The sequence below is a fragment of the Terrapene carolina genome, unplaced genomic scaffold, assembly GCF_002925995.2.
Source record: "Terrapene carolina triunguis isolate 2854851 unplaced genomic scaffold, T_m_triunguis-2.0 Scaffold66, whole genome shotgun sequence".
Classification (NCBI taxonomy): Eukaryota; Metazoa; Chordata; order Testudines; family Emydidae; genus Terrapene; species Terrapene triunguis.
The window spans coordinates 18,805,670-18,821,349 of NW_020664417.1; the positions used below are offsets into that span (position 1 = coordinate 18,805,670).

The 15,680-nt window shown below is 41.3% G+C and overlaps 1 protein-coding gene across 1 annotated transcript in view; it reads right to left on the reverse strand.

The window, feature by feature from the left end:
* Positions 1–15,680, reverse strand: part of ZNF827 (zinc finger protein 827) — a 126,169-nt gene that overhangs the window by 44,978 nt on the left and 65,511 nt on the right. Inside the window, exons 6-7 of the mRNA XM_026647826.2 lie at positions 6,897–7,136; positions 5,893–5,950 (exon numbers count right to left, since the gene is read on the reverse strand). Of these exons, the coding sequence (XP_026503611.1) occupies positions 5,893–5,950; positions 6,897–7,136 (298 nt within the window). The remainder of the gene's footprint in view (positions 1–5,892; positions 5,951–6,896; positions 7,137–15,680) is intronic.

Consider the following 15,680-nt stretch of genomic DNA (forward strand, 5'->3'; position numbering starts at 1 on the left):
TCTTTTTTGGAGGTTCGGGTTCTGTAGTTTCCACATCGGAGTGTTGCTCTTTTAAGACTTCTGAAAGCATGATCCACACCCCGTCCCGATCAGATTTTGGAAGGCACTTCAGATTCTTAAACCTTGGGTCAAGTGCTGTAGCTATCTTTAGAAATCTCACATTGGTACCTTCTTTGTGTTTTGTCAAATCTGCAGTGAAAGTGTTCTTAAAATGAACAACATGCTGGGTCATCATCTGAGACTACTATAACATGAAATATAAGGCAGAATGCGGGTAAAACACAGAGTAGGAGACATACAATTCTCCCTCAAGGAATTCAGTCACAAATTTAATTAATGCATTATTTTTTAACAAGCGTTATCAGCATGGAAGCATGTCCTCTGGAATGGTGGCCAAAGCATGAAGGGGCATACGAATGCTTAGCAGATCTGGAATGTAAATACCTTGCAATGCCGGCTACAAAAGTGCCATGAGAACCGTCTGTTCTCACTTTCAGGTGACATTGTAAATAAGAAGCGAGCAGCATTATCTCCTGTAAATGTAAACAAACTTGTTTGTCTTAGCGATTGGATGAACAAGAAGTAGGACTGAGTGGACTTGTAGGCTCTAAAGTTTTACAGTAACTCCTCACTTAACGTCATCTCAGTTAACGTTGTTTTGTTGTTATGTTGCTGATCAATTAGAGAACATGCTTGTTTAAAGTTGCACAATGCTCCCTTATAACGTGTTTAGCAGCCGCCTGCTTTGTCCATTGCTTGCAGAAAGAGCAGTCCGTTGGAGCTAGCTGGTGGGGGCTTGGAACCAGGGGGGCCAGCAGGCCCCCTATCAGCTCCCCTAAGTTCCCTGTGCAGCAGCCGCCCAGCAGGCTATCAATTATCAATTGCCGGCCGTTCAGCTGTCTCTCACCCCACTGCCGTGTGCTGCTCCTGCCCTCTGCCTTGGAGCTGCTCCCGGGAGCCTCCTGCTTGCTGTGCGGGGGGGAGGGGAGGGAGAGGGGCAGAAGGGTGCTAATGTCAGGGTGTCCCCCTCTCCTCACTCCTGCCCCCCACTTCTGTACCCCATCTCCACAGAGCAGGGGGAAGGGACACGACAGGGCTCAGGACGGAGGGAGTTTTGCTGGCAGCAGCTGCTGTCTCAACTTGTTGATCTACTTAAAAAGGCAATGTACTTAGAGTGCGGTTGGCATACTTAAAGGGGCAATGCGCGTCCCTCTCTCTCACACACACAATGTGTGTGTCTATCTCGCGAAAAAATTTCCCTGGAACCTAACCCCCCTTATTTACATTAATTCTTCTGGGGAAATTGGATTTGCTTAACACCGTTTCACTTAAAGTAGCAATTTTCAGGAACATAACTACAATGTTAAGCGAGGAGTTACTGTACATTGTTTTTGAGTGCAGTTATGTAACCAAAAAAAAAAATCTACATTTGTAAGTTGCGCTTTCATGATAAAAACATTGCACTACATTACTTGTATGAGGTGAACTGAAAAATACTATTTCTTTTATCATTTTTACAGTGCAAATATTTTTAATAAAAATAAAGTGAGTACTGTACACTCTGTATTCTGTGTTGTAATTGAAATCAATATATTTGGAAATGTAGAAAAACATCCAAAATAGAATACCAATTGAAATTTATTAAATATTGTTTAACAGTGTGATTAGAGCTGCGATTAATTGCAATTAATTTTTAATCAATTAATTTTTTGAGTCAATCACATTAGCTAACTGTGATTAATCGACAACCCTAATATTTACAAATAATTTGCATGTAACCATAAATATAAGCTTATGGTCAACACTAAGCAGTAGCTGAAGTAGCGCATGGAGCTGCACAAAACTTGACAGCTGAGGCATGTGCACATGCAGCCCACTAAACAGTGTATATTACTGTTCCCCTCTGTGCCGTAGTCTTAGACAATGTGAGTCTGTTACAGCTATCTTTAGCTCAACCTCAGAGCTTTTAACTCTGTAGGTCCTCTGTTAAACCCTCAGGGTGCTGGCCAAGATGGTGGCCATCACATAAGCAGGGGCACATATAGGAATCAAAGGGCTGTGAGCCTCAGATGCCCAGGATGAGCTATACTTTGTCCAGAGAAAGTAATCCACTGGTCAGTAAATATTGTGAGCCCTCCTTTCACCTTATCCACAAAGAATGAATCTGTTATAGCTTCCAACTATAAAGACTGGCTCTTTGTTTCAAGCTCTGGTTTCAAGCCACTGGTTCAATCCCCAATGTACTGGTCAAGATGGCAGCCGTCATATCTGCTGAGGATGTCTGGGGTGCTAGGCAGATGGGTGGGTACTGGAAGTTGTCTTGATGCTAGGGTGTTTAGGATGGGTGGGTGCAGGAGGCCATCTGCAGGTCTGAGGAGTAGCTAAGTGCTGGTGGGTGGGGTATGCTTTGGCAGAGGTGGCGGTGGGGAGGCTGAGGGAAGGTGCTTGTAGACATCTGAAAGAAACTGACGGGGACTGAGTGTGGGTATCGGTTGTGACTGGATGGTGGGGGAAGCTGGCTGAGGATGGGTGGAAGTGTATGGGGATGTTACTGGAAGGGAGTAGCCAGAGACTGAGAGTGGATGAGTGAAGGGGAAGCTGTGTGGTTGTGTCTGGAGGATGACGGGAGGAAAGCTGGGGAAGTCTGGAGTCTGTAATGGGCCCCTCAACTCCTGTCTCTGCCACTGCCTACTCTGCTTGCTCTTGCTGCTGCTGCCGTCACCACCTCCTCCTGGCTGCTCCTATCCTGCTCAGATCCAGCAGGGTGGGCAGCAAAGGAAGGCAGAGAAGCTGCCTGTTCAGCAGGCACTACAGCAGCCCCTGGTGAACAGCAGCAGCAATTACAGGTCATTCCTGCAGCCCAGCTAAATGCATGGCATGTGACAGGGCTGCCAAAGATGTTTCATGCAAGATGCGTAACACTGGGCAGTCTTGATTATTAATTGTAAGCTCAACTGATAAGAATCAGGAGCACTAGAACACTTTACTTGGGTCATACTAGCCCTTACTTGGTGGTGACTAAACAACATTTTAAAATTTTTATTATGTACATTACAGTAGTGCCTAAAATGTGTTAGGTGTTTGTAACGGTGTTGGAACCCACCTCTCACGAGTGCCCCCTTCCGGTTGGGCGTGTCTGTATTCTTTAGTTCTGGTGACCCCTTTCGGTGGTTCTCAGGCAGGTCTTCAGTGACTCAGCGCTCTGGCCGAATCACTGTCTGCATGTTAAACAGCACAAATCCCTTCCGGTGTATACGGTTCACCCACTGGTGCCTATTTCAGTACCCCTCTGGTGGTGTCTCTCTCTCTAGCCCTCCCTAGGCTTTGGTCTTTAAGTAGTCCAGCCCTGGTATGTGGCTGTATCCCCAGGGCTTCCTCCCTGGAGACACTATCTTCCTGCAGCCCTCCCCAGGCTCAATCCCTACTCAGTCCTAGCAACCAGCCAGGAGCTCCCTCAATGCTTCCCCAGTCCCTGCTAGCAAAACGTATGGGACCCTGCTGCTCTTCCAGGCAGCCAGGCCTGCAGTCCTTTCTTCTCCTGCTCCAAGCCGCAAATAACTACAGGCAGTCCTCAACGTTACGACGTTAAACTTACAACGAATGGCACTTACGACATTTATAAATTGTCATCATGTTTCGACTTTATGATGTCGGTTTCGACTTTACAGCGCTCGATCCGACATTGTTCCTATGGAAAATTCGAGATATGACGTTTTCAACTTAATATTCAGGAACCAATTGTGTCGTAAGTCCGAGGACTGCCTGTACTGCTGTGCAGCTCCTTTCATATAGTCCTCCTGGGCCCTGATTGGCTGCTTCGCCTGCAGCCACTCTAGCCTGCTTGGAGGACCTCTCCACTGCTTCTTTCCTGATATGGGTGTGGCAGAACCCTGAGGCCTCCAACAGGGGGCCTTTGGGCCTAGTTCACCCCATCACAGTGTTGTACAAATATTTGTGTTAATACACTCCAAGGCTGGCTTAAGAATGGTAAAAAGTTCCTGTCCATTAAACCCTACAAACTTATTTCCCTTTAATTGAGCAGAGGTATGAGAACATTATGGATAATGGATTCAAAGTAGATGTGAAAATGCCCAGAGAAGTGAAACTTTTTGAGGTGAGCAAATTCTCTCTAGGTATTTACACTTCACTGCATACCTCATACATTTTAGCTTCTAACATGAATTTGGAATTTCTAGGCTCACAGAGCAAAGTATTCATTTGACATGCTGAGATCCCAGCTTATCTTAAATATAAGGCATAATTAAAATACGAAGTCCTGAAGTTAAGCTAGGTACCAACTCCCAGAGAATAAGGTCATTATTAATTCAATGTGCCCTTTTGTTTACTCTCTTAAATGCATACAAAGTGTTTACAAAAAAGTGCTATTCATATAACCCTTTGGATATATAGTGTACATAATGTATAATGTTCATTCAAACTGAATGGCAGAGTTAGAAGGTTTGGTAAATAAGTGCTTAGTGCAATACAGTTTTTAAAGAGGTCTCCCAGCCTCCATTTACTGAAGAGATCAGGAAGCTCCTTATATCAGGGACATAAGTCACCATTCCTTATTTAAGCATAAACGCCTTATAGGCTTGTTCTCATGCAATATACTGTACATCAGCCCTCTAAGAACATATAGGCTGGTTGAATCATATGTTAGTTGTCTTAATTCTCTGCCAGTTTTGCCCCATTTTCCTAACCCTGACAGTTGGGCCTGGTCTACACTACGACTTTAATTCGGATTTAGCTGCGTTAATCCGAATTAACCCTTCACCCGTCCACACTACAGAGCCAGTTAATTCGAATTAAAGGGCACTTAAAATCGATTTCTGTACTCCACCTCGACGAACGGAGTAGCGCCTAAATCGATTTTGTTAATTCGAATTAGGGTTAGTGTGGCCGCACACCACCGAATTACTGTGGTTAAATTAATGGGGTAGTGTGGCCGCACACCACCGAATTAATGTGGTTAAAAACCAAATTAATGTGCTTAGTGTGGCCGCGCACAATCGAATTTATACAACCTGTTTCCCAAATTCGAATTATCTAAATTCGGATTAATCCTGTAGTGTAGACATACCCTTAGTCTACATCAAATATTTCATTAGCTTTTACCTCACACAATCTGAATAGATTTTTAAAATTCATACCTGAAAGAAACTACGAGGGTCCATCTCAGTGGGACCAAATCACAAAATTGAACTGTTATTTGAGAAGTCTGAGTTTGTCAGGAAAATGAATCACAAGACATGGGCCAATACAAAAAAGGTGTTAAAAACTGTACTGTCAGATAATTCCTTACTCACCAATTGAAACTGATATTCTTTTAAGTTATAGGTTTCAGAGTAGCAGCCGTGTTAGTCTGTATCCGGACAACTCCCACCTGTTCATGCTCTCTGTATGTGTGTATATATATCTCCTCAATATATGTTTCACTCCATATGCATCCGAAGAAGTGGGTTGTAGCCCACGAAAGCTTATGCTCTAATAAATTTGTTAGTCTCTAAGGTGCCACAAGTACTCCTGTTCTTTTTAAGTTATAGTTTACTGAAATAACATTTTGTTTTGCAGAAAAAATAAACTAGGAAAATCAATTTCCAGTGGAATATTTGCACATTTGGTCAGGGAAAGGAAGAATCATTTCCACAGATAGCTCTGGTATGGAGTTTCCCTTGCCAGGGTGCCATCTTGTCTCATTTTATGGCCTCATAATATGCACTGATTTATAAGCCTAATTTTTTTAGTCATATGTTACCCTGGGCACAGAAAACTATCTTACATGTATAATATGATATTACAGTTGTGAAATGGTGTCATTTTAAAGTATGAACTGCAATGTAAAGTTAACCCATGCAATTTATGCTGCAGCACTACATGGATGCTACTTACCTGGTTGTGGTTCTGATGGTGTTATCTTTAGTGTGATTGTGCTCTTTGCTCACCTTTTCTGCAGAAGAACAAAGATAATTTAAATTAGCATGAGTAACCCATTTTTTCAGATTTTTAATTATTTTATATGCTTGCTGGTTTATACTACAATACAGGAAAACTTTTATCCAATAATTAGAATGAGCTAAAAACACTAGAATCATTTTTATTTTAAACTGTAACTATCCCAATATTTGCCTTGCTTCATATTTTAGCATCATTATTCACAAATCTTGCATTTGTTCAATTTATGGCAATGAAAACCTTTCTGTGTTCTCCGCTGCTTGCCCCTTCTGTGAGTGGGAATCTGTAAAGCAGCCAGAAGAACTATTGATGCTGCAGCCACCAGGTGCTTATTCCAATAGATGTCGTCCACAGAAACCCTCCTTTACTTTATTTTCAGATCTGTATCTACCAGCTGTCAGGAATTATTTAATTAGCTTTCAAGACACAAGAGCTGAACTCTGGCTTTTCCAAAACAGTTAAAATGTTATGAAACTGCCCTGACGGACAACACGCAAAACCATATTCTAAATCAGTGGTGCCCAAATTTGTTCCGCCGCTTGTGCAGGGAAAGCCCCTGGCGGGCCGGGCTGGTTTGTGTACCTGCAGCTCCCATTGGCCTGAAGCAGCGAACCGTGGCCAGTGGGAACTGCGATCGGCCGAACCTGTGGACGCGGCAGGTACACAAACCGGCCCGGCCTGCCAGGGGCTTTCCCTGCACAGTTCAGCAGAACAAGTTTGGAAACCACTGTTCTAAATAGCTAAAGAATTCTTGGCCAATACTATGGGGAAGCTTTTGAATTTCAAATGTAAGGCGTAGAAGAAAGTTTCACATTTCTATTATTTTCTATACCATACTAGACTTAACTTTGTGTAAAATCAGAAAAATGTTAGTGATCTTCTTTTGTTCTTTAAATTCCACTTCCAAAGAGCACTGTGGCAGCTATATCTACTGTCTTTACCTGACAGTTGGAAGAGCAGCTCTGAAGCCATCTTCACTGATATATCCTGGCTGAAGAGGTTTCTCTCCGGGAGCACTCGGCCCTCTGGTACCTTTTGTATGTGTTCAGTAATCTCTCTCCCTAATAAAGTGCTGTAACCAACAGTCTGGCTGGGTGAAACTGAGGGCTGGGACTCATGAATGTCAACTTCCATTGGTTCTTCTTTAATCTTTACCATCTGGGTTTCCTTGTAACTTTCAGCTGCAAATATGTTTTAAAATAAACAAAAACAACAAACAAAATTGTTTAATTCAATTAAAAATTGTCAAAGCAAGTCAGGAGGAATAACAAATACTAGTTTTACATATTACTAGGGTATCAGCATAAACAGGACTGAAAGCAAGTAGCTGAGTATAGTGGTACTGGCCTGGTTTAGATCTCTGGAGGGGAGAGGGGGAATTACTATCCACCATATCCATTTTGATTGAATTGGCCTCGTTAGCACTACAAAGTAATTTTCCCTCTGCTGATACTCAGCCCCTTTTGTCAACTGTTGGGAATGGGCTACATCCACCCTAATTGAATTGGCCTTGTTAGCACTGACCCTCCCACCTGGTAAGGCAACTCCCATCTTTTCATGTGCTGTATATTTATACCTGCTTACTGTATTTTCCACTTCATGCGTCTGATGAAGTGGGTTATATCCCACGAAAGCTTATGCCCAAATAAATTTGTTAGTCTCTAAGGTGCCACAAGGACTCCTTGTTGTTTTTACTGATACAGACTAACACGGCTACCCCTCTGAAACCTATCTGAATTATATTCATGAGACTATTTTTCTAAACAGAAATGGGAAGATAGCCCAAAAATGTATTTTTGTTTTTAAAAAACTATAGTTATTTAATTTACTGTCTGTGGGCACTGATTAATCAGTCATAGTCTAATTGGCCAAGGTTTTTGGTTTTTTTAAATGATGTCACAGCTGTACACCAATTCCCAAAGGTGCACGAGCTGAAACCTTATCTCACACACAAAGTTATCCTATGCACATGTTAAGAGCAAATATATTAGGAGGAACATTTTTATGCCTCCTCTTTCTTAAAACCCATTTTCTATAACAGGCATAGGAAATTTCTCTTAAAACACTACAAACCCATAGTACTCTTCCTGCTCGACTCTCCAAGTCCAATTTTCCCCTCTTCTGTCTTCTTCCCCAGTGCCCTAAAACTTGGCCTTCTAAATTAAGAAAATGAGGTGATAATCTAAAAACCAATTCTCAGTTCAGTCTTCTACAGTGTAGGTACACCTAGATTATTCTTAAATGCTGCGATGCACCTGCAGGGTGAAGTGACCATATCCCCTTGAAATACTGGCTCCCGTCCATTTCAAAAGGACCTCAAAGGCTGCACTTTAAGGCAGCTTGATCATGGGATACCAAAATACCTATAAAGCAGGTGGGCTGCTCTGAAGTGTAATTTTACTTTAAGAACCTGAACTGAGAGTTGGTTCCAGACTTCCACTTCAGTTTTTTCAATTATAAACAAAGTTTAAAGGAGAGTGGAAGGCCCTAAGGAGTGTTTGGTTTTGAAACACCTTTTAGTTTCCACATTATTAATTATAATTTTAATTTTTAAAAAATCAAAATCAGAACAAATCAACATTTCAATGTTGTCCAGATTGAATGATTTGACTGACCAGATACATTTCTCCCCCCCCCCCTCAATTTAGACGCATATCCCTACTGGCTTGCCAGAGTCAGCAGCAGATGTAATGCCCATTTCTGACAGAAATAGAAGTAGTCAATGGCTTTCTCAAAGGTGGTAATCAACCACCAGGAAGCATGAAATACTGTGATCTAGCTTCCAAAAATCAATGGTCGATGCCCACATCATCAACTACCATCTGCTCTCAACCCCGTTTTTCCTGGGAAAGAGAGAGTGAACTGGCTCTAGCAACAGCTGACCTCTTCCAACCTGGCTTCAGGCCAAGTTACAACCGGCAAAGCATTGGTAACACGGACGGACAACTTCACAGAACTGAACAGAAGCAAAACAACAACGTTGATGCTCTTTGATGTGAGTTGCTTTTGACACAATCCACCACGAGGTGCTGCTTCACCTACATGTCCTGGCAGGAGTGGATTTAAATTGTGTTTAGCTAACTGTGCTCTTTCCTTTCCTTATGATCACCTAGAGTGATGATAGGCAGCTGTTACTCCATCATTAGACCTCTGACATACAGTTTCACAAGCCTTAATTCTGTCACCCTTCTTGTTTAGTATTAGAGGACATCATGAGATAAATATTAGCCATGATGACAGCAATAGATTTGATAATATGTCTCTCTACCTATTTAGATATTTATATAGTCCTCATCACCATGGTATCCAAGCACCTCACAATCATTAACGGATTTTTATCTTCACAATACCCTGGTGCAGCAGGGAAGTATTATTTCCATTTTACAGATGTGGAACTGAGGCAAAGGGTAGATAAGTGAATTGTCCACGTTCACACAGGAAGTCTGTGGCTGAGCCAAGGACTGAATCCTGGTCTCAAGTGCCCTATCTACTAGGCCAGTCTTCCTACATAAATGCAGCTTTGCAGCTCTAACACTTAGCACAAAGTGGCCCAGATATTTTAGCATATGTAGGAAATTAGAGCCTGGATAAAGAACAGCTGGCTCAAATTGACCCCTGAACAAACAGAAGTAATACTAATTAGAAGAGAGAAACTCTTTGAGGAACTAGTAAATCCACTTCCTTACCATCTGAAGTCTGGTAGCTAACATTTTGTAACATTTAGTCATGCTAGATTCATGACTAACACTGGACATCCAAACAGTGGCAGTAACCAAAAATGCTGCCTTCCTTCTCTGGCTAGCATGAAGACTTTGTCCATTCCTTTCAGATGATGAAATCTGTCTCAGCAGTCCATGCATTTGTCAGCTCCAGTCTAGAATACTATAACTCCCTATGTGGCTCTAGATAAAAATTCAATCTGCACTGGCTCTTGTTCACTTCCAGATTCACTTCATAGTCTGATGCTGATCTATAAATCCCTTAATGGGACAGGGCCACACTATCTCAGTTATTACACTGCATTCCAAAACCGGTCAAGGCAGCTATAATTGTCCAGCACAGGGTACTGGGAGAGCCCTGGTCTTCCTACATCAGCATTCCAGCCTTTCAAAGATTCATAGAGTTTAAGGCAAAAAGGGACCATTAGCTCATCTAATCTGACTTCTTGTGTATTGCAGGCCATTAAATTTCACCCAGTTATCCCTAACTTGTAATCTCCTCAAAGAATGAAATCAAGTTTATTTGATGTGACCTATTTTCCATAAAACCATGTTGACTAGCATCAATTATATTACTATAACTTAATTATTTACCAATTGAACCCGTTATTAGCTTTTCCATTAAATTTGCCTGTGACTGAGATCACACTAAACCAGTCTATAGTTACTTGAATCATCCCACTTGCTCTTTTTGAATACTGGAAAAACATTAGCTCTCTTCCAGCCTTCTGTTAAGAATTAACAGCAGCAGCCCAGAGATCTCCACAGCTAACTCTTTTAGGACTCCTGAGTGCAAGTTATCTGGGCCTGCTGATTCAAAATGTTTATCCCTAGTAGATGTTTAACATCCTCCTTAGTTACTAATGGACTGAAAAGTACTTCATCTTCCTCAAGTGACAGGCGTACATCAAACTGCTTCTTTCTGAATACAAAACAGAAATATTTATTGAACAGTTCCTGCCTTTTCTGCATCATCAACAATTTTACCTTCTCCACCTAGTAATAAGCCTATACCATTGCTAGGATTTCTTTTGCCCCTAATGTACTTAAACTCCTTCTTATAGTCCTTATTGCCAGCTATGGATTTTTCCCTGTCATTAGCTTCCCTTATCAATTTTCCTCATCATGAATTCTAATTTATGCTATTTCCTATTTGTTGCCTCCTTTTTCCATTTGTTAAAATAAATATTTCTAACTGTTGCTTTCACTTTGCCACTGACCAGGGTGGGCTTTTAGCCAAAGTTGTCCTCTCCTCTTTCTTGATTGTAGAATCATGGCTTTTTGATCTAATAAACTCTTCTTACAGAACTTCCAATTTTTGTCCAAATTTTCCTGTCTCAATCTCAATTTTACCTCCCAATCAATTTCATTCATAATTTTCCTCTGTCTTTCCTCATTGTCTGAGTTCACCAGAGCACCATGGTGAGCTGTGTGCGCAGTGTGGTACTAATAGGCATTTGTGGGTCAGAATATTAATTGGTGTAGACAGTAGGAGATCATAGCTGCCACTAATCTGTTCCCGGGGGAGGAGGAGGATACAGCCTACTAGTGAGGTTTGGAAGGGTAGGCAGTTCCTCTTTGCCAATCTTTTCTTCAAAATGTAAGGATATTAGGGATGTTTTTAAAAATAAAAACAACCACCCTATAGCTGTTTCAACTTCAGTTCACCAACAAAAGTTCACTGGTTCAACTAACTTCACTTGGTAGTTACTCTGATTCTGCCTCTGTTTCCCCCTGTGCCAATGAAGGATGTGTTTACATAGTACCTTCCTTGATTTCCATTTTTCTCTAATCTTGGCCATCAAATCTTCAAGCTTTGCCATGCATTTTGTCCTGAATTCCTAAATATTTACAGAATATTGTAAGGTAGAATAACATGATTCAGCCATTCATGATGTCATGCAACCCCAATATAGTTCTAGTGTTTTTATGTGGCTTTAGTACAAACATTAAGTTTTCATAGAGGAACCTTTTTCATGCAAGATCAAGTTGACTTATTCACCGATTCCTGTGTATTTCCCTAGATTGTGAAACTGGAAGGGGAGATTGTTTGTTTTGGGGTTTTTGTTGTTGTTGTTAAATGGAGAAAATAGGCTTTATTATTTGCAGCACTAATAGAAATGAAGCTAGCAGTTAACAGCTACTTGGGAATGTTCCAAGAATGATTTACATGAAGTGTTTTCTATTATTTCTTATGACAATCTTTGTGCATTTTTTGAAAAAATGCCAAACTGATAAAAATCTCCACCATTCACGATCTACCTGATTTATTTCAGACTTAAGAACATTTTATATGAGTTCTCAATGGAAAGCCAGGTAGAAATATTATAATTCAATACTATTTTTTTCTCTATCAAGCATATTTCTTCTCTTTCCCTAAAGCTTCTCTCTTCCTCTTATTATAAGCCATAGAAAATTGTATCAATGGTGAAGGGTAAAAAATAAAATATAGTGCACTGAAAGTGAACTTGGAAGGTTTACATCAGTTATCATTATTAATCAAAATTTCAGGTAACTTGGAAAACAAATATGTTCCTCAGATGTGTGACATCCATAGTTCTGGGACCAGCCTCCAAATTTAGGTGAAGAGAGACGGGCTAACCTTTCCTGCTCTGCATCTCTTTCAAAATATTCTATTTCTGTTTCCATTCTATACAGTTTAATCCCCTGTCCTGCTTACCCTTTTGATTGAGAGACACCAACATAAGCCGGGTAGAGGCAAGCATGGAATAATACAAGCGCTTTCTTTCTCTCATGGTCAGGGGAGACTTCCACAGCTCAAGCTAACTTTACACATTTGAGATATTTCTCTCTTCCTTCCCTATCTTATTCTAGGCCTCCATTCCATCCTGTCAGAAAAAACAAACATGAGTCATGCCTTAGCCTCTTTCCTAACAACAAAGCAAAGAAAAAGTGATACATAGCTAGACTGTAATTTTACCACAAGACCGGAGTAAGGGGAAGCACATAGTCATATTGTCCAAGCAGATGATCAGGAATCATGTTGTCACACTGAGACACAACATGGTCTCTGGTTCATTCTTGCCCTGGGGTTAGGTGGTGAAGCAATATAAGTCAGTCCTACTCCTGGCACAAATTGCTACTACTTCTGCACCTGCTCAGCTTTGCTGGCCCACATGGTCAGGGAGGAAATGATGTCAAGTCTCTGCCCACTCCCTACCCACTTGCACAGGTGGAGAGTAGTACTGCGTGGAAGTGGTTTTCCCCTGCATGCAACGGAGTAAGAGGCCCCTTGCACCACTGCATAGCTTTACAGATGGTCAGAATTCGGCCCAATGTTATTAGGAATGAGGTTGGCACATTGGAAAGACTAAGATTGAATATGTAACAGAATGACTACTTTGATTTTTCTTTTCTTTTTCATTACACCTGGGTAGCTGGGAAGGGTTAAATTACCATCACGGTTTATGCACTATTCAAATAAACTTTGATGGCCAAATTAACTTGTAGCATGACAGAGCTGTTCTCCTGGTCTCCAAAATATAGTCTGTTGTTCACTTAAAAATACACTGGATGAAGCACCATAAAAATATTGCAGAGAACAATTGTCTATGGGCAGTGGATGGACTAGATCAGTGGTTCTCAAACTTTTTGTACTGGCAACCCCTTTCACACAGCAAGCCTCTGAGTGCAACCCTGCCTCCTTATAAATTAAAAATGGGGGGGGGGGGTAATTTTAATTTAGTTTAACTGGGGCTGTCAGCTCCACGCATGGCAGGGCTGACAGCTGGAACCCTGCCAGGTATGGGGCTGACAGCTTGCGACCCCCAAGCAATAACCTGGTGACTTCATGAGGGGTCGCAATCCTGCAGTTTGAGAACCCGTGGACTGGATCAGGGGTGGCCAACCTGTGGCTCCGGAGTCACATCTGGCTCTTCAGAAGTTAATATGTGGCTCCTTGTATAGACACTGACTCTGGGGCTGGAGCTACAGGTGCCAACTTTCCAATGTGCTGGGGGGTGCTCACTGCTCAACCCCTGGCTCTGCCACCGGCCCTGCCCCCACTCCACCCCTTCCGCTCCTCCATACCCTCCCCGCAACCTCCTGCACACCACAAAACAGCTGATCGGGAGGTGTGGGGAGGGAGGTGGAGGAGCTGACTGGTGGGGCTGCCTGTGGGTGGGAGGCACTTGGAGCCGGGGGTGGGGTGCTGATGGGGGGCTACTGTCGTAGTACTGTGGCTTTTTGGCAATGTACATTAGTAAATTCTGGCTCCTTCTCAGGCTCAGGTTGGCCACCCCTGGACTAGCTGATCTAATTTTGGACTGATTTTCTGTTGCTAACTTACATGATGCCCAACTAGTTTAACAAAATAAGGGAAACTTATTGCATCTATGAAAGCACTAACATCAAACCTCCGAAGAGTTGTTACTTTACACAGCAGTAAGCCTTTCAATCAGGTGACCCATAAAACCCTCATGTACAGCTATTCATATCAAGAGACACTATTTTCCACCTCAGTCATGAAAATAGAGTACTGCATATGGTTTATTTTGGTCTGAAGTGCATTCATTATAGGTTACAGGCTCTTTTGTGTTCATGAACACATGAAATTGTAAAGTAGTAACGTCCAAAAAAACCAAACCAAACCATACCATAAGGGAGATCCGTACAGTCTAATTGCAGCACAATGCACTGCCATGGTGAGAGTACACAGATCCGCATTCAGCTCCAGAGATTTCTCCCAATCCCCCAGGCAGCAGGGCCTGAGAGTTGTGCAGAAATCCACTCTAAAGCAACGCCCCCTCTGCTCTATTCAGAACCAGTACTGACTAACTTCAGAAAGACCATGTCCAAGTTTCTTCCATCAAAAGGTGGGCTGCCACAATGAAGAGCCATTAAGGTAGAAATAAAGTGGAAAAGAGGAAGACAAGTAAAAATGATCACATAAGATTTCATTCCAATAAAATAAGCCTTTACTATGAGTTCATTGCTTCCATAGTATCTTAAAATAGAAATGGAGCTAACTCATGAACTGTCAGCTCATACAAAGTGTAAAAAGCCAACCAATGTTAAATTACTGAGATTACACTGCCTCCATGCAAAATAAAATTAGTATGAATATACCAATAAACCTATTTTGTATAGCATCTTTCATTTGATTTTACACATGGTGGGGAAAATGATGCCCAGCAATGGCTATTTCTTTCAGCTTATACTTTATAAAAATACATTTTATTTACATAGAGAAGGTCTGAGTCTCATTATATCAATTTTACACCAGTGTAACTCTGTTGACTTCAGTTGGCAGTTACTTATGTAGATTGGTGCAAATTCAGAATCAAGCCTATATAGTAGGGCTGTCGATTAATCACAGTTAACTCACACGATTAACTCAAAAAAATTAATCGCGATTAATCGCAGTTTTAATCGCGCTGTTAAACAATAGAATACCAATTTAAATTTATTAAATATTTTACATGTTTTTCTACATTTTCAAATATATTGATTTCAATTACAACACAGAATACCAAGTGTGCAGTGCTGACTTTATATTATTTTTATTACAAATATTTGCACTGTAAAAATGATAAACAAAAGAAATAGTATTTTTCAATTCACCTCATACAATACCGTAATGCAATCTCTTTATCGTGAAAGTGGAACTCACAAAGGTAGATTTTTTTGTAATGTAACTGCATTCAAAACCAAAACAATGTAAAACTTTAAAGCCTACAAGTCCACCCAGTCCTATTTCTTGTTCAGCCAATCGCTAAGACAAACAAGTTTGTTTACATTTACGGGAGATAATGCTGCCGGCTACTTGTTTACAATATCACCTGAAAGTGAGAACAGGCGTTTGCATGGCACTTTTGTAGCCAGCATTGCAAGGTATTTATGTGCCAGATATGCTAAACATTCGTATGCACCTTCATGCTTCGGCCACCATTCCAGAGGACATGCTTCCATGCTGATGACGCTCATTAAAAAAATAATGTGTTAATTAAATTTGTGACTGAATTCCTTGAGGGAGAATTGTATGTC